General features: G+C 34.7%; 1 protein-coding gene across 1 annotated transcript in view; it reads left to right on the forward strand.

Moving 5' to 3' along the window:
* SLC30A9 (solute carrier family 30 member 9) overlaps positions 1-8,847 on the forward strand; it is a 70,844-nt gene extending 61,997 nt beyond the window's left edge. The window contains exon 18 of the mRNA XM_039845104.1: positions 5,622-8,847. Coding sequence (XP_039701038.1) covers positions 5,622-5,666 — 45 coding nt within the window. The 3' untranslated portion in view covers positions 5,667-8,847. The remainder of the gene's footprint in view (positions 1-5,621) is intronic.
* Positions 8,848-25,399: the final 16,552 nt, after the last annotated feature.

Consider the following 25,399-nt stretch of genomic DNA (forward strand, 5'->3'; position numbering starts at 1 on the left):
TTGGTTATTTTACTGAAATACAGTTTGATCAGACTACCCTTAAAAATGTCTCAGTGCTCTCAAATTGTCATTTATTGACATTCGAGTTCTGTTTGTCTGCAGCAAATAACTTATAAATGATCTTTAACATATATAGCTTGTTGAAGGCAGTGCATTTTCTTTAGTTTATGTTGACCATTCTTTAGTTTTGCTAAAAATTGAAGGGAAGCAAACAAAAATTGAGGGAAAACATTTCTACCACGCTTCTTTACTCTCTTTTTGAATCTAGGTATCTGATAAGATTAATAGAAGTGCTTCAAATAAGATGATTTTGTTCACGTTAATATAGTTCACAAGCTTTATTGGGCATTATTTTTGAAGGTTGTAGATGAGCAATTTCAGATTTTTTTGGTCTTAGGACTCTTTTGCACTCTTAAAAATTCTTGAAAGAGTTTTTATTTCTTTGATTTTTATGTTTTGATATTTACCAAATTGTAAATTAAAATCGAGAAATTAAAAATACTTATTTTAAAACATAATAAACCTAGTACATGTTAGTATAAATAACATTTTAACAAAAAAATTTTTCTAAAATGAAAAAAATAGAAAAATGGTATTTTGTATTTTTGCAAAAATCTAAGCAAGATTCCCTGTCTGCTTCTGCATTTAGTCTGTTGCTATATATTGCTTTGGTTGAAGAAAATGAAGAATGGGAAGAGCCTTTATAAGTATTCTTAGAGCATTTTCAGATAATTTGATATTCTTTTTTGATATTATACCAAAACCTGACAACTGATAGCCTCTTGAAATTATGTCAAAGAACTTTTTATATGCCATTTGTGTAGTTAGAGGGCACAGTCCACAAGACCATCCTCATTTCTAACAAAGTTCGAGGGGTTCCTAAGAGGAACTTGAGGTTAGAAAATTCATTAGGATTCATGGAACTCACTGAATGCTGTTAAACTCAAAGTTATGGTTTATTACAAAAAATACCCATTAAAACTAGCCAAGAGAAGAAGTATGTAGGTCAGAGTTCAAAACACTGAGCTTCAGGTATCCTCGCTCCATGGAGTCATGGACAGTGTTTCTTTCCTGGTAACAGTATTTGACAGTTTGCATGGAGTATTGCCTATCAGGGAAGCTCAACTAAGCCCTGGTGTCTAGAAATTTTTATTGGGCTGTATAACTGATTGCCTGAGATGACCTTTCAGCTACATTCCTTTTTGGAGGTAGAGCAAATACTGTTTGTCCAAAAATAAATGTAAACATAATTATCCAGCAGGATATTCCAGGGCCCTAGAGAACACCTCCCAGTAGACAAGGGCAAAGGCCAGATCTCTCTTTGGGTATGATTAATTCTCTACACTATTATATTAAAATGTGTTGGTTTATCTTTGTTCTCTGAATAGATCTTTTACCCATGCATGACTCTTTAACATTGTGAATTGGTCATTTGGAAGATAATTGATTGACTGAATTTATTTAAATCTTTCAAGTTAACATTTCTAACTAGAAGCTGTCAGGCTCACAGTGGTAGATATGAGTTTTCCAACATTCCAATCTTCACTTGAAAGCTTGCGTTTTATCATTAGTAACAAATTCTTTGAAGTAACAGACTCATTTTGTTCATTTTTTAGTAGATGCCTGCCAAATATCCACATTTGAATCACAGTTTCTTAGTTATTCTTTTAAGTAAAAATGATATTTAAATTTAAAAAAAGATTCTGATTGAGCTTATACCTCAAGCAATCACAGAAGTGTTTTTTCTTTTGACAACATTAGACTTCAGTATGAAGCAGAAGGGCTTTATACATCCCGTTTTTGTCACAGAGTATTTTTAAAAGTGTACTTGGGGATTCAGGTTTAATAAACCAGTACTTTTTACTACTTTATGAAGGACATTTTAAAGTGAAATTACTTTATTTATTTTTTTAAACTGTGAGTGTCTGGCAGTAGAGGAATAGACTACCTACCAGTATAGTTTGATGCCATTTGCTTTGAATTTTTCAAAGGTGCCAGCAGTTTTATCCACCATTGCTTTTATGCCATCAGAGGAAATATCAGCATAGTAAAAAAGGCAGATAACATCTCAGTGTTATTATGAAAATAGTTTTGACCTTGGAGTCCCCCTGAAAAGGTCTCAGAACCCAGTGATTCTTGAAGCAGACTTTGAGACCCACTGTTCCAAATAAAATGTGAGGTGATTATTTTTGTGCAGGGTGACACGAGAATGAATAAACTTTGCTTTTCCATTCTATTTCTCTTATTTCCCTAGCAAGAAAAATAATGGACTTTTAAACTATAAATTTTAGCTTTATTCTCTAATAGAAACAATAAATCATAAGCCAGATTTAAGAATAAACCCCATGGATCATCCTCAGCTATACTCTTATCATAATCAAATAAACTTACTGTTTTTGTTGGCTTTGTATGTTAATTAGAAGCTATTTAATCGTTAATAGTTTGAACTATCTCAAATGTTTCTGAATTATGTAAGTCTTTCAAACTGCAAAGCCAAGTGTAACCCACATTTTCAGGTAGAAACATCTCTGACTAAGGTAATAAGATTTAAGTAATCTTAGGTCAGAGAAAGTTCTTCATACTTAAGGCACCAAACAAAGAATGCATGAATATAACTTTTCTTTCTTGTCATGAAAATAAGGTGATTTTCTTTGAAACTAAAACTTTATACACTGATACATTCCTTTCTGTTTAGTATCTAAGCATGGTTGCCTTCTAAGTTTAAATCTTAATAATTATTGAATTACTTTGGAGGTCACACAGTGATAAAATTCTGCAGCAGAATAGCAATCTCTTGAGGAAGGCCATTGATCCAGGTATTAGAATAATGATATTTTTAGCTTAAAGTCTATGTTGCATTGTTCTATGTTCAAAATTATAGAAGCTAATTTATAAAGTCCCATATTATAAATGTGAAATATATCTTGTTCTTATTTTGAAGTTCTTTGAACTGTTAAAAGTTTTGTTTTTTTGTTCTACCTCTACATTTCAGTCTGTGGATAGACCCTTTCTATCCCTTCATGAAGTTTTTTTATATTTGGGAGGAAGTAATTCTGTTGGAAATTCAGTGGGAAGATCTTATAGGATTTGCAAATACCTAATAAGTAATGTTCCAGTTAAATACTCTGCCCTTTACTTTGCCTTTTGCTTCTCTAATTGCATCTTCCTATAGCATTTTCTTAACTTGATACTACAGCATTACAAAATAAATTATGTGATTTGGTTTTTATTTCTCTATAATATGAGTATTGAAATAAAATCTGTGGTGTGTAAAAATGTTCCACTTTGCATTGAACAGTGCCTGGGACGTAATCAGTAACTATTTGTTGAATAAATGAAAATTAGAAGTTAAACACCAATTATTGATTTTCAGTTCTAGTTAAATACTTATTCAGCTTCTGTTATGTACATGATAGCTTGTTAGACACTAAACATTAAATTTTAAAGATATTAATCCTATTTCATTCATTTATATATTTATATTCATATTCATATATCTGTGTGTGCTTTGTACTGGGCACATTATATTTTAGGAATTGGATTAATTTTCTCTCTGAAAATGATTTTTAAAAGAGCAGAGTAAATTTTTGGTTTCTTTTTCTTGAGATCAGATTATTTTGTGCACAGTTGTTATGTAGTGCTTTTAGATTGAATAATTTCAAACTTTCCATGAACAGCTAGAATTTTTCGAGTCTTATTGGGATGGGTAATGATTGAATGGAGTAGGAAAATAAAATTCAGTTTCATTTCTGTTTGAAGAAATCTTTTTTACTCCATATTGAATTTAAGGAGTTCTAGACACAGGGAATAACTTAAGAAAGAAAACGTTGAGAAGAAAAGTGTACCCCCATATTTGGGGGTACCTGGCCACTCTTTACATTACAAGATCCAAGAGAAAGTATTTCCCTCAGGTGTACTTGAACAACACAAGTTATAAGAAAAACCTAGTGCACACTCAATAGAATGCTCTGGCTGGAGTTAAACTTCAATATTATGCTAGGTTTTGTCTTTATAACTGAATTCCTTTAATATGAGTAATGTGCAGATGTTCCTAGGATATTTTTTAGCTAGAAATTACTGATCCTGACTGGTTATTAGAATCACATAGAAGAGCGTTTTTCCCTTTGCTGATTTATTTTTACAGTTTTTATTAAATAATATACAAAGTTTATAAAGTCAAACAAAACCAAAAAGCATATAACAGAAAGCAGTGTTGCCTGCCTAGCCTCCTCAGTCCTTAATTCTGTTTCTCAGAGATAACTATTTTTAATACTTTTTGCATTTGTTTTATATTTACTGCCATATTTTTACTTAAAGTCTTATACTGCTCCTGATGTAAGCATTATTTCATTTTTGATGGGTGTAGATTTAGTTATTTTATACATTCAGCCTCTTCTGCCTCCATTCTCACAATATCATATTACATTTTATTGCACTTTTAATTCCTCCAAAATTGTTAGGTGTCCTTTTATGTACCCTTGGGGCGAAAAAGCCAAAACCTTTATTTTGCTCTGTAGTAGCAAACTATTGTAATTGCCTGTTTAGTTACCTGTATCTCCTCACTCTTTCTACCTCTAATAAAAGCCGTTTCTGTGGGATAAAAATGTTCCCTAAATCAAGGGAAAAGCCACCTTCGAAATTGTAAGAGAAAACTGAAATAGCAAAGGAAGACCATCTTGAATGTCAAAAGCGAGAGTCAGATGGTTTTATGCTTTGCTATCTCTTTCCTAGTTGGTGAAATTTTGGAGGGTGAATCTGGACTTTTTTGTCCACAGATAATTTTGGAAGGTGGATCTGGACTTGTTTCTCCACAATGAGAAACATAAGTTCATCAAAAACAAGTATTATTTGTTTCCTGTTAATTGTTGTGTACTTCAGTGCCTGGCATTTGCCTGGAATTTTGCGCAGATATTTTTGTTGTTATTGAATTTAAGATTTTACACAGCCTAGCTTCTGCCTGCCTTTCCAGCCTCATTACTAGCCTTGCCTTTTTTGCAGCTTCTGTGCTAATTATACCATACTACCAGTACATACTTTCCAGGCTCTCTGACTTTGCTCATGCTGTTTCTTATGTCTAGACCTTTTTCATCATCTATCTGGAAAACTCACCTCATTCAAACTCGTAGATGGTTATTGCTGTTTGTCTCTGGCTAAACTGAGGCCCTCAGGGTCAGGATAGAGTCTTACTTAATAATCATAGCTCCACTTCCTAGCACAGTGCTTGGCCCAAGACTATATGGATTGTTACTAAAATAAGTGTATATGAGTGTATTGTTTCTGATTGTTGTTGTTTTGCAGTTATTTTCTTTTCACCACAAACAAGCATAATTTCATTGTTTTGTAGTGCTTGGCATATACTAGATTCTTAACCCATTATTGTATTAATGAACATGTGACAAACTCGGGGAGGTGAAACTACTTACTGTATCATTTATAGTGTGTTTGATCCATTCATCTACTGATCTTATTTTTTTCCTTCTGCAAATATTTCTCTTGCTAGTATGTTACAATGAAAATAGTTTGACCAAATGTTTTTAATGGCTTTAGCGATCAAAAGGAATAAAAGAAAACAGAAGATTCTGTTTTGCTATGAATAACGTGTGGTGATTTTTATTTTCCAGAAACGAAATCCGGAAGTTCGACATGTAGATTTGGAGATATTGTAGGTTTGGTGGAATGAATCACCTTGGAGGGAGCTTTGGAAACAAGTTCGTCAAGCCTACTCTCTCCCACACTGAAGGAGTCAACGCCATTCAGAAGCCTCTACCCTACCCTACCCCCTCCTTTTTTTTTTTTTTTTTTTTTTTTTGAGATGGAGGAAATATTTTATAGGCAATGCAGCAGTCCACAGAACTAAAACTACTACATCTGAGAGACATATTACAAGTTGAATTAATTTGGAAATCATGTTTTTATGTTTTAGTGGAAACCATTTTAGTTTCTTAAATTGATCATAATTTTTCATTTTAGCCTGTCAGGGTATATTGTACCTTGCAATCATGTTTCCTTTCTTCACATTGTAAAAATATGCAGCATCCATAGGATTATGATTCTTTATTTTGTTTCCACTGAAGATTTCACTCCATCAGAACCTGCCAATCTTGAACATGCTGGCTAAATCTTGGTTTATAGTTTTTAATAGTCACTTCGTTTCAAAGTCTGTCTCCTTACAGAATGTGGAAAATATTTCTGCATACCTTGTAATTTTGCCCTGAGCACTAAGAACACTTTCCTAACCTGGTTATCCATAAATGTTCATTCCAGAATTGGCTTAGTTACTGAATTGAAGGAAGGCATTTCAGTACACTCATTTAGATCATAGGAGTTGCCATTTTATAAAATTTCTTCTCTCTCCTTTGCTTTTTCTCCTTGTTTAATTTTTCTAATGGTAAAATAACCCTAGATATTTCCATGGGCCAGTATAATGACTGGCTTTTTGTTTTTGTTTTTTAACTGGCTTCATTGCCATGTGTATTTACTAGGAAATAATGCATTTATAAGTACTGTGACATTCTGTAAAGTGGACTAGGAATATTTATAATTTTACACACAAGACAACATTTTATTTTTAATTTATTTAAAAAGAGGCACTACTTATGTAAATCTGAACTTTGGGATAGTTCTTGCTTTAAGAGAAAGAAAAGTAAATCTCTTACGCAGAAGCTTGTGGCCGTGACTTTATATGGTATCATAGTCAGTAGTGTATCTAAAACCAGTTTTATTCAGTTAGCAGTGGGCATTTAGCATAATATATGGCTATAACATGTAAGTAGTTTTCTAATGATCATAGGGGGAAAAACATGCAATTCAGTAATTGAAAATTTAGTACAAAACTACAGTTCTGTCTCCATTCATCAAAACAAATCATATGTACTTTGAATTGTTCAGGTAGCAGTTAGCATTGTCTGCAAAGAGTGGAAGCTGAGTGATCTCTTTGCTGGATAATTAAGTGCTTGACATAAGGACGTGTGTGAGGTCAGTGTCTAAAAACTTACTGAGATTGAAGTTTATGAATTACAGCAAATTGTAATGCTGGAACCAAAAATTAACATTTGGTTAAAGGGTTTGTAATGGTAATTTTTGATCTAGAAATGTCATTTGCAGGAAAATTGTGAAAATTTACATTGGAGTATGTCTTTTTTTACCATTACAGAGCATTTTGCATGCTGTATGTTTTAAGCGAAATAACATTCCAGTTTTCTTTTTTAAGATATAAATTGTTTTATATATATATGTGTGTGTGTGTGTGTGTGTGTGTGTGTGTATAATTTGATTCTTATACAAGGTTTCAAATTCTTCACTTCTTTTTCTGAAACTTTTTTACCCATTATTATTCACTCTGTACTTCCTATGTTCTTCCTCCCTTCCTTTTCCCACCTGCCATTTGTTATTCCATGTCACAGCTATATGGGAAGGTACCAAATTATATCTAGTTCCCTCTTATTAAAATTACTTGAAAAATTTCATATAGCTGGACAAGAATAATTAACTCATTTAAAAATATCTCAAGGATGGTGTGCAGAAGTTATTCCAAATGATAGTGTGGTAGGTTTTTTTTAGGATTCCCTAAAAGAAATCAATTTCTGATATTTCTGTGAGTTTTCTAATCTAATTTCATTGAGGTCATACTTAAATAATAATTGAAGGCTTATGTTTCTGTCTTTTATTTCTAGTTCTGCACCTGATATTTCAAAGTTTAAGCAAAATTTGACATAAAGAAGTACAGCATATCAAGCAATTTGAATATTTCTGTGGAATCAGGAAATCCGTGACATCTCTGGTTCATGTATTTTTCCTTTTAAACTAGTCACATTTGAATTTTAGAACCAGGAAATTTGGGCCTCTTCCTTTAAAAATAAGATAATATATAGTTCTTTAGGTTTCTTAGTGTTTTTTTTTTTTTTCAAATTAGTACTTTAAGTCTTGCCTTTTTAACATTTGAATAAACATAAATATGAATATTTTCAAGGACAATAGCTTCTGTAGTAGAATAATTGCAAAAGTAATGTTGGGCAAAAAAGAGGTTGAGGGATGGAGACCTACTTTTAAGTGGACTATGTTGTGCTGGCCAATAGTATACAATTCCAAAGAGGGAGATTCCTGAACATGTAGTGGAAATAGTGAGATAGGATCAGATTGGAAAATTTCCACCACCACCTCAGCCCCCCCAAAAAGTAGTCTTTGCATACATCATCCTACACACACACACACCAAATAACCCAGAATAACAAAATAGCATAAGAATTGAATTTGGGATATATGACTTTAGTGTTACCTTAATTATCCCATACTTTGGATAATGCTTTTGCTAAAATTATACCATCTAAAGGAAATGGTTTAAGTTTTAAATCTGATAATTTTTTGAAGTTGAATGCTGAGAACTACAGAATATTACACAGGCATTTGGAATTTATACTATCTTGCTCAGGTTGCATTTGTTGAGCTTTGGCATTTCTTTTAAATGTGATGACCCCCAATTTGCCAAACTGTCAGAAGTCAGTGAAGCAAAGAATTGAAGGCAAAATGATTATTCAAAGATTGTTGCCCCTAAAGCCCTCATCCCTGTCTCTGAAATGGAACTTTGGAAGGCATTTATATAGAGAATTGGTCTGGATGTCTTTATATTTGCGTTCAAGTTTACTAGCATTCCTAGACTTGGTTTTCTGGAAAAAGAAAATGTTTGTTCTCAGATTGTATTTGAACTCTCTGACTTTGCTTTGAGATTAAGATGGTCCCAATCAATCAGGATGCTTTTTTTCTTTAATAAATGTCATACGTAAATGAGAGCAGTTCACTTATTAGTTTTGGGATCCCACCCCCATCAATAATTATTTTTTTGAACATAAATTCTTCTTTACCTCATGTGTTAAGAACTAACAGTGTAATTGGATACTTAAAGTTATACCCATGCTTTTGGACAGAATTTATTATTCATTGAATATGCTTGTTTGTAAGTTTCTTATTGTTAACCAAAATATGGCAACTTTTAATCATTTTATAATCAGATTTTAAAGAGAACTATTATTAAATGCTGTTAGAATGTCATATGTTTGGTGAAGCACAAATCTAGAAAGTTATATCCTTTAGTGATAGATGTTACAGTTTGATAAAACTAGATTTCTTTTGAGATGTCTATATACTATATTTAGATTTAAAAAATTATAAAACATGAAAATTCCAAAAGCTACATCCTAGAAGCCTGTACTGGGATCTAAGTTGAATTCTATACAAATTCTGTAGGAATTCCAGTTTTGTTTTGTTTTGTTTTTCACAAGAAACTAAACCAGAGCGATCAGCTGTTTTGAGAGGGTATGGTTCTACAAATCAAAATGTATTGAAAATAGAAGCACTATAGTTTAGAATTTGCCTAGCAAAATACAGAATTGTGTCTTTGTTTTTAAGGACTTACAGAAGTTTAAAAATAGACTTTAAAGTAAAAACATACCTGTTTGTATTATAATAGCTATCAACAGAATAATTTGAGTTGTTTATACCAGGTACTATTTTACATATTTTAACCCATTTAATTATTAATATATTAATCTTTACAAAGAGCCAGTGAAGTAGGGATTATTCGCATTTTTGCAGATGAGAAAACATACACTAGATATATAACGTGTCTGAGGATACTCAGCTGGTATGGGGCAGAGTCAGGATTTGAAATTAGTCTGGATCTCAGCAAGTCACTCTGCAGAGCAGAAGAGCCCAAGAAAAGTAATACTTTATAGAAAGTAGAAACAAAATGTTCATTGTTATAAGCCTCCTCTCACAACCACATCAAAATTCAGTAGTCAAAACATCTAGCTGGATCTAACGTGAACTGCTTGGGACAAGGGGATGGTGGGATGAGATTGGGGTGGGACATTGATTATATGGAAACCAAGGAATTGTCTGTCACTTCCCAGATTTATTTTCATGTGTTAGTACAGGCTCCCTGAGAGACATATGCAGAGGATAATATTTAGCTCAGCTGTCAGTCATTGACTTGAATCATGCAAGAAAGAAATTTAGGGAAAGGTTTCGAAATTAGCATTAACTGAAAATTTTAAAAATATTTTAAAATTGTATTTGACCCCTAGTTACCAGTTTACTTTCTCCAGAGGCAACTAATGTTACAAGCTTGTGATGTATTCTTATAGCTATTTGATGTACACATGCACACAGGCATATATACATACAAATAGATTTATATGTTCTGTACAGATGGTAAAATATATATACATTAATGGATCGTCTTATAATTTAAAAAGTAACAGGCAGTTTTCAGTTTTGTGTTCGGTGAAAATTTTTATATCATGAGGGTATATGTAACAGTGTAGTGCTTTGTTTTACCGTATGGTAGCCACTTGTGACATGGGTCTGTTTACATTTAAATTAAAGGAAAAGAGGCCCCAATCAAGATGGAGGATTAGGTAAATGCTATACTGGTCTTCTCACAGCCACATCAAAATTACAACTAAACTACAGAACAACCATCATTGAGAGTCTCCTGAAGTCTAGCTGAAGTAAGTCCTAATAAGGACACACAGAAGCCACCTCCAGACTGGTAGGAGGAGTGGAGACTCAAACAGGCTGGTCCCACATCCATGTGAGAATTGGGAGGGCTCTCTCAGCTGCAGAGATTCCCCCCTGAGGAGTGAGGGGTCCCAGCCACACACCAGAATCCCCAGCCCAGGGTTCCATTACTGAGAAGTCTGTACAACTTCTGGCCATGAAAACTAGTAGAGATTGTGGCTGAGAGAGAGGACCTCTGGAGTCCTAGGTGTTCCTCTAAAGGGCTTGCATTTAGAGTTACTGATGGACTCACTCGGTCTGAGCTCCAGCGCTGGGGCAGCAGCTTGGAAAATGCCAGAGGCATGTCAGGAAGAACTGAATTATCTGGCTTCAGAGCAAGGGCTGAAAGGGCAGCTTTGTCCCAGACAGAAGTGCTGGCAGAAGCCATTGTTCTTTGTTGAGCCCTCCCACCCAGCAAACACAATTGTGGCACCATATCTTGAGTTTCCTTCAACCTGGCTAACACCGTTCCCCCCACCATATGATTCCCTGAGACCCAACCTCACCCAACTATCAGGTCCACTGAAGCTGTTTCCAGTGGCTGTTCTATACAGCCTGTCTTGGCTCATGCTGCAGGCTTTCCTAAAATCTTTCAAAGGTTCGCCAACCCCAAACAAGCAGCATCTGGCCTTAGCTTGCCTCATGCCTCTTGCTGAGCAGCCCCAAGCCTGACACTAGTGGTAGCCAGCCTCACTTCACAGCTTAACCTCTCCCAGGAACCTCCAAGCTTGGCACAAGTGGTAACCAGCTATCACTCTGTAGCTCATGCCAAGTGGCTCTGGCTAGGGCACAGGCAGCAGCTGACCTTGGCCTGTACTGGAGCCCCACTTAAGAGGCTCCAGAACCAACACACCCTGTGGCCAGCTTCAGACTACACCAAAGCACCACACAAACCACTTCCATAAACACACCCAAAGGGTAGACTTGGCAGGCACCAGAGCCCAGGTGAAGTGAATCCTGCTACACTGATCAGCCTCTGCACAACAGCTCCTCCACTATCGTCACAGTCAGTCCTCACAACCAATCAGCCTGAGGATTAGTCCTTCCCACTTGATGTGCCAACAGCAATCAAAGTTCAGAACAATGCACGTTCAAGGGACATACTCAAGGGACATACCTGGATCACCCAGCTTAGGTGATCAGGGAGACTACACCAATGGGTCCCATAGGACACCTACTACATAAGACCACTCTACTAAGATCAGAAGACGTAGCAGCTCTACCTAACACAGAAACCAGCGAGGCAGCCAAAATGAGACAAACATGTCTCAAATGAAAAAACAATAAATCTTCAGAAAAGAACTAAATAAAATGGAGACAATCTGCCAGATAGAAAGTTCAAAACACTGGTTATAAGGATGCTCAGTGATTTCACTGAGAACTTTGATGAAGAGATAGGAAACATTAAAAAGGAGATGGAAAACTTTTTAAAAACCAGACATGAAGAATATAATAACAAATGAACATTAGTGGGAATCAACAGTAGATCATATGAAACAGAGGACTGAATCAGCAATTTGGAAGATAAGGTAGCAGAAAACATCCAGTCAGAACAGCAACAGGAAAATCCAAAAAGAAAAAAAGTTTTAGGGGGCCTCTGAGACAACATCAAGCATAACAAAATTTGCATCATAGAGGTACCAGTAGGAGATGAGAGAGAGCAAGGAATGAAAAACCAATTTGAAGAACTAATGACAGAAAACTTTCCTAAACTGGCAAAGGAAATAGTTATACAAGCCCAGGAAGTGCAGAGTTCCAAACAACCCAAAGAGGCCTACACCAAAAAGTATAATTAAAACGCCAAATTTAAAGACAAAGAGAATCTCAAAAGCAGCAAGAGAGAAGCAGTTAACTACAGGGAGCTCCCATAAAACTGGCAGCAGATATTTCAACAGAAACTTGGCAGGCAAGAGGGATTGGCACAAAATATTCAAAGTGATGGAAAACAAGGACCTACAACCAGGATTACTCTACCCACCAAAGCTATCATTTACAATCAAAGGGTAGATAGAGATTCCCAGATAAGAAAAATCTAAAGGAGTTCATCACCACCAAACTACTATTACAAGAAATGTTAAAGGGACTACTAGAAGAAAAAGAAAAGAAAAAGGAAAACGAGGAGATAAATATAAATAATATTTATAAATATAAAAAATAAAAAATATAAAAAATGGCAATGACTGCATATCTATCATAGTTACTTTAAATGTAAATGGATTAAATACTCTAATCAAAAAACAGAGTTGGGTGACATCAGAAACATGGCCGAATGAGAGATGTCACCAGATCTCTCCCCTTGAAACAACAATAAGCTGAACATCGAAAACACAATAAAATAATACCCAAACTGCACACCAGCACATCTGAGCATGGCGTCTGTGCATAAGAGCTACTACAGGTCAGAACTGAGAGAAACAAGCTGCCTCTCGCAGCTGGAACTTCCTGCAGGAGGAGGGGAAGAGGAGAAGGTGCGGCGGGTTCTCTGAACAACCCTTCCTGGTAGAGCTGTGAGCTCCACACAGTCAGCGGCAGTGCCCAGAGATCAGGGGAGGAAGCAGAGAAGTGAGGACGAAAGAGAAACAACAGGACATTTTTACCAGATGCGGTTGCAAAATGTGAAACTGAGCTAGAGCCCCCATCCCCTAACTAAGAAGGCCCCTCCCCGCATATCATCCAAGACTGAACACCATGGAGCCCCAGGGAATCTGAGCAAATGCTACTGAAACTGTTGCTAACACTGACGGACTGATACTGAGGATAGCGACTGTGATTGAATATATATATATATAGGCATCATTAAGATGTTATATAAAGCAGAGGGGATCCAAGAGCCTTAGAAGCACCTACTGGAAACTAAAAGAAAAATGCCATCTTTGCAACAGGCTAAGGAAAGACCTTTATATAATAAATCTGCTTTTTAAAGGCAGAATATGCTTCCATTAAAGCTCAGGCGGAGAAATAGTCCGTTAAACATCATGAACAACCAATGTGACAAGGTAGCTCAGAAAGAGAAAAATCTCTAGAAAATAAGCTTATAGACATAAAAATATGCAACTTAAATGGCAGAGAATTCTGAAAAACTCGGTGAGATCTGAAACGTCATATCAACAATTTCAAGAATGGAAAAAACAACTAGATAAGCAGAATGAGTTCTTTAGCAAGGAGATTGAAACCCTCAAAAGGAGCTGATTAGAACTTCTAGAGATGAAAAACACACTGAAAGAGGTGAAAAAATGAAATAGCAAGCTTGGGAAATAGAGTCGACCAAACGGAAGGAAGTTTCAGTTACACTGAAGACAGAAATCTAGAAATAAATCAGAAGGAAGAAGAAACCAAAGAATGAAAAATAATGAAAGAGAAATACAAGAACTAGCTGATACCATCGGGAGAGGAAACATGAGAATAATGGCCATTATTGAAGGCGAGTAAAAGGAGCAGGAACTAGAAAGCATTTTCTGACAAATAGTGGACGAGGATGTCCCAAATCTAAGGAATGAGCATGAACTTGGAATTCAAGAAGTCAACAGAACACCCAATATCTCAACCCAAAAAGGCCTTCCTTTGCCAAGACATTTTGTATTAAATTATCAAAAATCAATGCCAAAAAAGAATTCTCAGGGCAGCCAGGGAGAAGAAACGGTAACATATAAAGGAAAACCCATTAGATTATCATTGGACTTCTCAGCGCAGACCTCACAAGACAGAAAGGAATGGAATCAAATATTTAAACTATTAAATGAAAAGAACTACCAGCCTAGAATAATGTATCCAGCTAAGCTCTCCTTTAGAAATGAAGGAGAAATTAAAACCTTTACAGACATACAGAAATTGAGAGAATTCTCCACTATGAGGCCTGCACTACAATAATTCTGAAAGGAGTCAGCTCACCTAAAACAAAATAACAACAACAACAAAATACATAATTAAGGGTAAAGTGACTATCAGGCAAATAGAAGCAGAGGAGTGCAACCCTCACTAAGAACAGGGCATTATAAGCTTAAATAATAAGAGAATTGCTATAGCAAGATAATAATAAACGTTCAGCATACATGGAAACAAATTGAGATAGCAATGACTGAAAAAGGGAGGATTCAAAGATCCAAATTCGCAAAGGGGAAAGGAGATAATAGACACAGAAGAAAATGGATGAATATATATATATATATAAACTTTCTTTTTCATATTTGTAGTGGAAACCACACACCATAGAGTCAGAACTAAAGTATATAACATAAAACAAGAAGAATCAGAGGCAAAACCCACAAAAGCCAACTAAAATAAAACAGAAACACAAGGACAAGGAAGCAATGGAAACACCAAGCTACCAGAAAGCAAAAGATAAAATGGCTATAGAAGACCTCATATTTCAATAAACACTCTAAATGTAAATGGACTGAACTCACCAATAAAAAGGCACAGAGTTGCAGAATGGATCAAAAAACAAAACCCAACCATATGCTGCCTCCAGGAGACACATCTCAGCTCCAAAGATAAATATAAACTCAAAGTGAAAGGGTGGAAAATGATATTTCAAGCAAATGGCATTCAGAGAAAAGTGAGAGTAGCGGTACTAATGTCAGATGAAATAGACTTCAAAATAAAAAAGATAAAGATACTGAGGGATACTCCATAATGATAAAGGGAATCATGCACCAAGAAGACATAACACTTATTAATATCTGTGCTCCCAATCAGGGAGCCACGAAATATATAAAGCAATTACTAACAGAACTAAAGAGAGAAACAGACCAAAACACTATCATAGTAGGGGACCTAAATAACCCACTGTAGGATATGGATAGATCATCCAAACAGAAAATCAATAAGAAAATAACATCCTTAAATGACACATTAGACCAACTGGAAATAATTGACATATACAGAGCCTTCCATCCCAAAACAGCTGCTTATACATTCTTCTCTAGTGCACATGGAACATTCTCAAGAATTGACCACATACTGAGACACAGAAATAGCCTCCACAAATATAAGAGGGTTGAAATCATACCAACCACATTCTCTGATCATAATGCTTTGAAACGAGATCAACTGCAGAAAGAAATTAGGAAGAACCACAAATACCTGGAGCTTAAACAATATGCTACTGAAGAATAACTGGGTCAGGGAAGAAATAAAAAGAGAGATCAAGAGATACATAGAAACGAATGATAATGATAGTACAACATATCAAAACTTCTGGGACAGGGCAAAGCAGTTATAAGAAGAAAGTTCATATCATTACAGGCATATCTCCCAAAACAAGAATGAGCCCAAATAAACAACCTAACACTTCATCTTAAAAGAACTAGAAAAGGAAGAACAAATGAGGCCTAAAGTCAGCAGAAGGAAAGAAATAATCAAAATTAGAGTAGAAATAAATGAAATTGAAAACACACACACACAAAACAATAGAAAAAATAAATACAACAAAGAGCTGGTACTTTGAGAAGGTTAATAAAATTGACAAACCCCTGGCTAGACTCACTAAAGAAAAAAGAGAAAGGACACAAAGAAACAAAATCAGGGATGAAAGGGAGGAAATTACAACTGACATCGCAGAAATACAAGGGATCATACAAGAATACTGTGAAAAAGTATATAACAACAAATTCAATAACCTAGAAGAAATGACCAGTACTTAGAAAAATATAACCTTCCTAGACTGAATCAAGAAGATCTGGAAAATCTAAATGGATTGATCAGCAGTATGGAAATTGAAACAACCCTCAAAAACCTACCAAAAAGTAAAAGTCCAGGACCAGATGGCTTCACCAGTGAATTCTACCAAACATTCAAAGAAGATTTAATACCTATTCTCCTCAAACTCTTCCAAATAATTGAAGAGGAGGCAATACTTCCCAGCTCATTTTATGAGGGCAACATTACTCTGATACCAACACCTGGTAAAGATAACACAAAAAAAGAAAACTACACACCAATATCTCATATGACCACAGATGCAAAAATCCTAAATAAGATACTAGAGAACCAAATACAGCATATTAAAAAGATTATACACCACGATCAAGTGGGCTTCATCCCTGGGGCACAGGGATGGTTCAACATATGCACATCAATTAATGTGATACACTACATAAATAAATTAAAAAATAAGAATCATATGATCATATCAATAGATGCAGATAAAGCCTTCAACAAGCTACAGCATCCATTTGTGATCAAAACACTTAAGAAAATCGATACAGAAGAAAAATACCTTAACATAATAAAGGCCATATGTGAAAATCCCTCAGCTAACATTATACTTAATGATGAAAAACGAAAACCCTTCCCTCTAAGATCAGGAACAAGGCAAAGGTGTCCACTACCACCACTCTTATTCAATACAACACTGGCGGTCCTAACGAGTGCAATCAGGAAAGAGAAAGATTTAAAAGGTATCCAAATAGGAAACAAAGAAGTCACACCGTCACTATTTGCAGATGACACGGTCTTCTTTATTGAAAACCCTAAAGACTTCACAAGAACACTACTAGAAACAATAAACAAATACAGTAAAGTTTCTGGATACAAAATCAATGTTCAAAAATCCATAGCATTCCTATACTCTACTAATGAAGTGTCAGAAAAAGAAGTGGAAAAAATAATTCCTTTTACAATTGCAACAAAAACAATAAAATATCTGGGAATAAATTTAATGAAACATGTGAAGGACCTATATAATGAAAACTACAAGACCCTATTAAAAGAAATCGAAGAAGATACAAAGAAATGGAATGATATTCTGTGTTCTTGAATTGGAAAAATCAACATAGTTAAAATGACCTTATTACCTAAAGCATTATACAGATTTAATGCAATTTCTATTAATACCCCATTGGCATTTTTTAAAGAAATAGAACAAATAATCATCAAATTTGTTTAAAAACACAAAAGACCCTGAGTTGCCACAGTCATCCTGAACAAAAAGAACGAGGCTGGAGGTATCACTCTGCCAGACTTCAAATTATACTACAAAGCAACAATAATGAAAACAGCATGGTATTGGCAGAAAAACAGACACACAGACCAGTGGAACGGAATTGAGAGTCCAGAAGTAAACCCATGTTTATATGAGCAAATAATTTTCAACAGAAAAGCCAAAAACATACAGTGGAGAAAAGAAAGCCTCTTCAATAAGTGGTGCTGGGAAAACTGGAAAGCCACTTGCAAAAGAATGAAACTAGACTATTGTCTATCACCACACACCAAAATTAACTCAAAATGGATTTAGGACCTGAATATCAGACCTGAAACAATAAATCGCATGGAAGAAAACAGGAATTAAACTCATGGACCTTGGACTTAAAGAAGATTTTATGAATTTGACCTCAAAGGCAAGGGAAGTAAAAGCAAAAATAAATGAATGGGACTACATCAAACTAAAAATCTGCTCAGAAGAAAGTGTCAACAAGGTAAAGAGACAACCATTCGAATGGGAAAATATATTTGCAAGCAATGCCTCCGCTAAGGGCCTAATGTCCAAAATATACAAAGAACTCATACAATTCAATAACAACAAAGAAACAATCCAATCAAAAAAATGGACAGAGGACCTGAACAGACACTTCTCCCAAGAAGACATACAAATGGCCAACAAACATATGAAAAGATGCTCAGCATCAATAGCTATTAGGGAATTGCAAATCCAAACCGCAATGAAATACCATCTCACACCTGTCAGAATAGCTATTATCAACAGGACAAGTACTAACAAATGTTGGAGAAGATGTGTTGTTGAAAAAGGAACCCTCATACAACTGTTGGTGGGACTGCAGATTGGTACAGCCACTATGGAAAACAATATGGAGTTTCTTCAAAAAACTGATATACCATATAATCCAGCAATCTCTCTACTCAGTATTTACCCCAAAGACTTAGAAACCCATATCTGAAAAGATATTTGCACACTGATGTTCATAGCAGCATTATTCACGGTGGAAGCAACCGAAGTGTCCTACAATAGATGATTGGCTAAAGAAGCTGTGGTACATATATACAATGGAATATTACTCAGCCATAAGAAGAGATGAAGTACTGCCATTTGTGACAACATGGATGGACCTCGAGATAATCATGCTAAGTGAAATAAGCCAGACAGAAAAATTCGAAAACCACGATATCACTTTTATGTGGGATATAAACCTAAAAGCAACTAATGAATAGGACAAACAGAGACTCATGGACATGGGCAACAGACTAGTGGTTACCAGAGAGTAGAGGGGAGAGTGGAGGAAGGAGGTAGATGGGATAAAAAGGGTCAAATATGTGGTGACAGAAAGAAATCTATGGGAGAACACACAATACAATATATATATGCCTTACCGTTAAATTGTTCACCTGAAACTTACTGGATTTAGTTAACCAATGTCACCATAATAAAAATATATAAATTAAAAGAAAAAAACAGAGTGGCCGAATGAATAAGAAAACAAGACTCTTACATATGCTTTCTATAAGAAACTTACTTCAGATCAGAAGACACACACAGACTGAAAATAAAGCAATGGAAAAAGACATTCCATGAAAATGGAAGTAAAAAAAAAAGCTGTGATAGCAGTATTTATACCAGATAAAGTAGACTTTAAAGCAAAGGCTATAACGAGACAAAGAACTAATAATCCCACTTCTGGATATTCATCCAAAGAAACCCAAAACACTATTTTTAAGAGACATTCGCATCCATACATTCACTGCAGCATTATTTACAATAACCAAGATATGGAGGCAACCTGAGTGAATGGATAAAGAAGAGGTGGTACTTATAGACAATGGAATATTACTCAGCCATGAAGATGAATACAATCTTGCCATCTGCAACAACATGAATGGACATAGAGGGTATTGTGCTGAGTGGAGTAAGTCAGAGAAAGACAAACATCATATAATTTCACTTATATGTGGAATCTAAAGTAAATGAACAAATGAAACAAACTCATAGATACAGAGAACATTCTGATGGTTGTCTGATGGAAGGGGATTGGGGGGTATGGGTGAAAAAGGGGAAGGAATTAAGAAGTACCAATTGGTAGTTACAACATAATCATGGGGATATAAAGTGTAGCATGAGGAATATAGTTAATAATATTGTAATAACTATATATGGTGTCAGATGCATATCCTGTATTGGAGTGATCTCTTCATAATGTACTCTTCAGATGTACTATATTGTACATCTGAAACTAACAATATTATATGTCAACTATAATTGAAAAATTAAAAAAACTTTAAGAAATTAAAATTTAAATTAAAAATGTTTTAACTAAAGAAAATTAAAATTTTAGTTCCCCAATTGCTTTAGCCACATTTTCATGTGCTTAATAGCTACATTGGCTAGTGGCTTACCATGTCAGACAGTACAGATATAGAACATTTCCATTATTATAGAGTTCTTCTGGACAGCTCTAATATAATAGATTAATGTAATCCTTATCTCTTTTTTAACATTTGAGAGCATCTTTATAGCATTCAACAAAGTTTTTGTTGTTGGAGTCAGCAGTAAGAAATTTGAGCTTAGTACTTAGAAATGCATTGAGATATAATTAGCTCTTAGGCTGTAACTTGAGGCTACTAACTTGTGTTACTTTGAACAAGTAAATTTCTCATCTTCAAAATAGTTTGAAGTTGACTTTAACTCTCATTGAAATACACAATCAAGATTCTGAACATTAAGTAACAAGTCAACCTTAAAAAGTGTTCTTGAGCCATCAAAAATTCTAATCCAGGTTGATAAGTTACATGATTATGAGTGTTAATGTTAGTTTACATAGTATTCCAGCAAAGAGCTCAATCAGTATGACACCATTCATCACCTAAAGGCCTTAGAGATGGAAACTTGGGATTGGTGGACCCAAATGGTGAGAAAGGGAGGAGTTATAGGTTTACCACATTTTGTATAAGAAATAAGTTCTTGGAAGATGTGTAAATAAAGTATTTTAAAATCTGTATTTTTAAAAAGCACTAGAGGTCATAATTTAAAGAAATTCTTTTGCAATATTAATGCTGTCATCTCCATTTTGTTAAATCTTGTTTAAAGTAGATTGACTCAAGATTGCTCCTGGAACTGTGGTGGATTGGGTTGAAGTTAGAAGAACATTAGGGACTGGGTGATAGATGATCTATCAATAGTACTTGAAGTTCCAAGTAATTACTCAATTGATCCAATTTCCTTAGGATACTTTTTGTATGGATTGATAGCCCATGTCAAAATTTGTTGAACATTTATTGTACTATAACTATTATATGTGTGTGTATATGTATATGTATATATATGTATATATAATGTACTAGATGCTAGTGGGACCCTTCTAAAAGAAGAAAGATAATGTAGTATTGCCAACCAGATAAATCACTCCTGATAGCCAAGGGTAGTAGATATCTCATCCAGATCATCTCCCTCCTCTAAGAACCAGAACAGAGGAATTACTCATCATTGTGGCCTCTGGCTTTCTTCAAATCACTAAGGCCTGCCTAGATTAGAAACAAGCAATTAGTGATCATGGGCCAGTAATGGCCAAGCTATTTCAAGGTGTTGGGATCCTAATCTGAATTCATTTAATGGAAGGTCTTCCAAACAATGCCCATAAACAATTAATTTGTGTTTGCTTTTCCAGGTTTACTTGAGCTTCCTAACTAAGTTTGACAATATATAAGATCTTCACAAAGTTCCTGTTATTTCTTCCATCTTAGGAAAACAGACTAAAACAAAAATGACACACGCAAAAATACCCCTAAAACCAAAAAAGCCATCAACTATTGTCCTATTTCTGTTTCCCTTTACAGAAAAACTCAAAGGAGGTGTCTTTACTTGCAGCTCTCCTCTTCCATTTTCTCAGAAGCCCACTTCAACCAGGCTTTTGTCAGTATCTGTTCACTAACCCTGTCCTTGACCTCTAAAAATAGTTTAAGTATGGCAAACTTATGGAATATAATGCAGTCTTTGGAAGCATTTCGATTAAATATTTAATAATATGGCAAAATGTAAGAGTACATACCTAGCACTTTAAGTTGTTACTGCTAGGCTCCGAGTTTGGAGTAGGATTTGTCCTTAAATTTTATTGTGCACACTGAAAATACTTTTGATGAAAAAGTACTAGTTTCATTAATTTTAAAAAGTACTTAAGACTCTTTTTAGTGGAAAAATAAGAACTGGATGCATGCTCTATTCAGAATAATTCCAATTTTGTGTACATAGAAAAAGGACTGAAAGGAAATACACTAGATATTAACAATGCACATACATGGGTAATTTTTCTTTTCTCACATTACTTACAGATCTCCTACAATGAGGTTATAATAAAAAGATAATTAAAAAGTACAAACTTACCATCTTCTTGAGATCATTGAAAACATTACAGTGTCATAAAACTAAGGTATGAGAATCTTTGAATTAGAATTTTATTTTTAATACCTCCTTTCAAAATGAGGCAAGAACCAAAATTTTTAAAAAGAAAAGACTGAAGGTAAGCTAGTTTCTTTTAGTTATTTTTTAACTTGAGTTAATAAAGTTCCCCACAGGAATTTCCACCCTTAGAAATAGGAGTGTATACTGTTGGAACTCTATGTGGTGGTGTGCTTCGTTCTGTTTATATAATTTGAAATACTCTCAGATCTAACTATGAGTCATTGTAAAAATAATATATTTGTCAGAGAAGACAGAGAAAGACATTTTAAAAACCGGGACTTTGATTATTGCATTCACTCAACAAGTGTTTTTTGAGTGCCCTGTGTGACTAGGCACTGTGCTACCGTCTAACTACCTAGGCAGTGGGGGTGGGAAAGCCTCCTTGAAGAGGTGCTCTTTAAGGCCTGGCACACAGAGAGTGGGGGGGGGGAGGGTGTTCTAGGTAAGAGGGACAATGTGTGAAAAATATAGCTATTGATCTTCAATTGATAGCTATGTCTAATTACGCAATCTTATTCTAACAAGAATATCAGTGTGCATTTTCATTCCTGAGAACTCTTTCCCTGAGTGTTAATACAGGCTGTAGCCTTCAGTATTGAGAGAATTCCACTTTGCTATATTCTGTTGGATCTGGAGAATCATAATGGATAAGTCTCATGCCTACTTTGAAATGGTATGTACAGTGTCTCTGGTGGTTCTGTATATTTGACATGTTTCCTCATAAATGTAGCTTCGAGGCATTGTTTCTCGCTAGAATTCTGAACTGTGATTTATCCATTCTCACTGGAAATATTAAATAAATCTGAGAAAAGTCTAAAACCCATTTTTATTGTAATTTTTCTTATTGAATTCCAGATGTAGCCTTAAGATGATTTAGTAAAAGATGAAAGGAGAGGTGACTGTTAAACTCTGGTTGAAGCACATAGAATTTCTCAGTTTATTCTAAATGCGAAAAAGTTTGGATCTCCAAAAGGAAAGAAATTTCTGTCACAGCTGTTTCCACCTCATTTGATCCACAGTAGAAACAGCCCTGCAAGGTTGCTCCTAAGGTCTCTTAGCTGCCTTCATTTCTCTGAGGCCCAGGGCCTTGCTTTGTCCTGAAGACAGGCCAAGTTGTTGGAATAGGACTACTCCTCAAAGCTTGGCAGTGTTTTCAGATTAAAGGGGTTCAATTTTCTTATAAGTTATTTACTTAATTAAGCAATTATTTTGTTGAGGTATAATTGACATATAACATTATAATGGTTTCAGGTGTACAACATAATGATTTAATATTTGCATATATTGTGAAATGATCACCACGATAAGTCTAGTTAACAGCTGTCAGCATACATAGTTACAATTTTTTTTTCTTGTGATGAGAACTTTTAATCTACTCTCTTAGCAACTTTCAAATATACAATATACTATTATTAACTATACTCACCATGCTGTACATTACATCTCCATGACTTATTTATTTTATTAACTGGAAGTTTGTACTTTTTGACCTTCTTTACCCATTTTGCCCACCCCCCACCCCTTCCTCTGGCAACCACCAATCTGTTCTCTATATCTAAGAACTTAGTTTTTTTTTTTTAAGTTAAATTTATTGGGGTAACACTGATTAATAACATTACATAAATGTCAGGTGTACAACTTTATATACTCTATTGTGTGTACTCCTTTGGTGCTCACCACCCGAAGCCTCCTTCCATTACCATATATTTGATCTCCTTTACCCTCTTCGTCCTCGCCCCACACTGCTTCTCCTCTGGTAACCACCATTCTGTTGTCTGTATCTATGAGTTTGTTTTCTTTTTGTTTGTTTTGTTTGTTCATTTGTTGCTTTTTGTTTTATATGAGTGAAATCATATGGTTCTTGACCTTTTCCATCTGACTTATTTCACTTAGTGTAATACTCTCAAGATCCAACCATGTTGTTATAAATGGCAAGATTTCATCTTTTTATGGCTGAGTAATATTCCATTGCGCATATGTACATTTTCTTTATTCATTCATCCATTGATGGGCACTTAGGTTATTTAGATGTCTTGGCTGTTGAAAGTAGTGCTGCAATGAACATGAGGCTGAATATTTTTTCAAGTTAGTGTTTTCATTTTCTTTAGATAAATATCTAGAAGTGGAATTGCTGGATCATATGAGAGTTTTATTTTTAATTTTTTGAGGAACTTCTGAACTGTAGTGACTGCACCAATTTACATTCCCTCCAACAGTACAAGGGTTCCCTTTTCTCCACATTCTTGCCGACACTTGTTGTTTGTTGTATTTTTGTTAATAGCCATTCTAACAGGTGTGAGGTGATATCTTGTGGTGTTGATTTTTATTTCTCTGATGATTAGTAATGTTGAATGCCTTTTTTTGTACCTGTTGGCCATCTGTAAGTGTTCCTTGGAAAAAATTTCTTCTTAGATCCTCTGCCCATTTTTTTTAAACCCAAGCAGTCTATCTTTATAAAAATTAAGGTTTTATTGATTATAACTTTATATTAGTTTCAGGTGTACAACGTAGTCATTCATATTTGTAGGTATTGTAGAATGATAACCATAATAAGTCTAGTTAACATCTATCACCATACATAGTTATAATTTTTTTTGTTGTGCGATGAGGACTTTTAAGATTTATTCGCTTAGCAACTTTCAAATATGTAATAAAGTATTATTAACTATAGTCACCATGCTGTATGTTACATCCTATGACTTATTTTTTAATTAGATTGTTTTTACTATTGAGTTGTATGAGTTCTTTATATATTTTGAACATCAACCCCTTGTCAAATATGATATGCAAATATTTTATTCCATTTAGTAGGTTTTCTTTTCATTTTGTTGGTAGTTTTTTTCGCTGTGCAGAAACTTTTTTGTTTGATTTAGTCCCACGTGTTTATTTTTTCTTTTGTTGCCTTTGCTTTTGGTGTCAGATTCAAAAAAATCATCACCAAGACCCATGTTAAGGAGCTTACCTTCTGTGTTTCCTTCGAGGAGTTTTGTGGTTTAATTTTTGATATTCATCTCTGGTCCAACTAATTTGGCTAAAGTCCTCCTGAAGATTTACATTCCTATAATTTAACTGTAGAATTAACTTTGTTCTAATAAAGGTAGTCACCACTGACTATTCTACCAGAAAAGATTTTCCTTATCTTCATTGTTTCATGAGTATTGTAAATTATGTTGTTTTTTTCATAGGATCAGCTAGAATGTGTTTCTCAAATTTTAACTTGCAAAGAAATTGCCTGGGAATTTTGCTTAAACACAGATTTTCTGATTCAATAGGTCTAGAATGGGGCTGAGACTCTGCATTCCTAACAAGCTCATAGGTAATTAGTTCTGAAGCTCATGAACCATACTTTGACTATCAAAAATAAGATTATCTTCAGTGTTTGGCTATGTAGTCTACTCACACAGGAATATCTCAGCTTTTACAATAGCTGTGTCTCTAAAG

Source organism: Pteropus medius, unplaced genomic scaffold, assembly GCF_902729225.1.
Source record: "Pteropus medius unplaced genomic scaffold, Ma_sr-lr_union100, whole genome shotgun sequence".
In the NCBI taxonomy this organism is placed as follows: Eukaryota; Metazoa; Chordata; class Mammalia; order Chiroptera; family Pteropodidae; genus Pteropus; species Pteropus medius.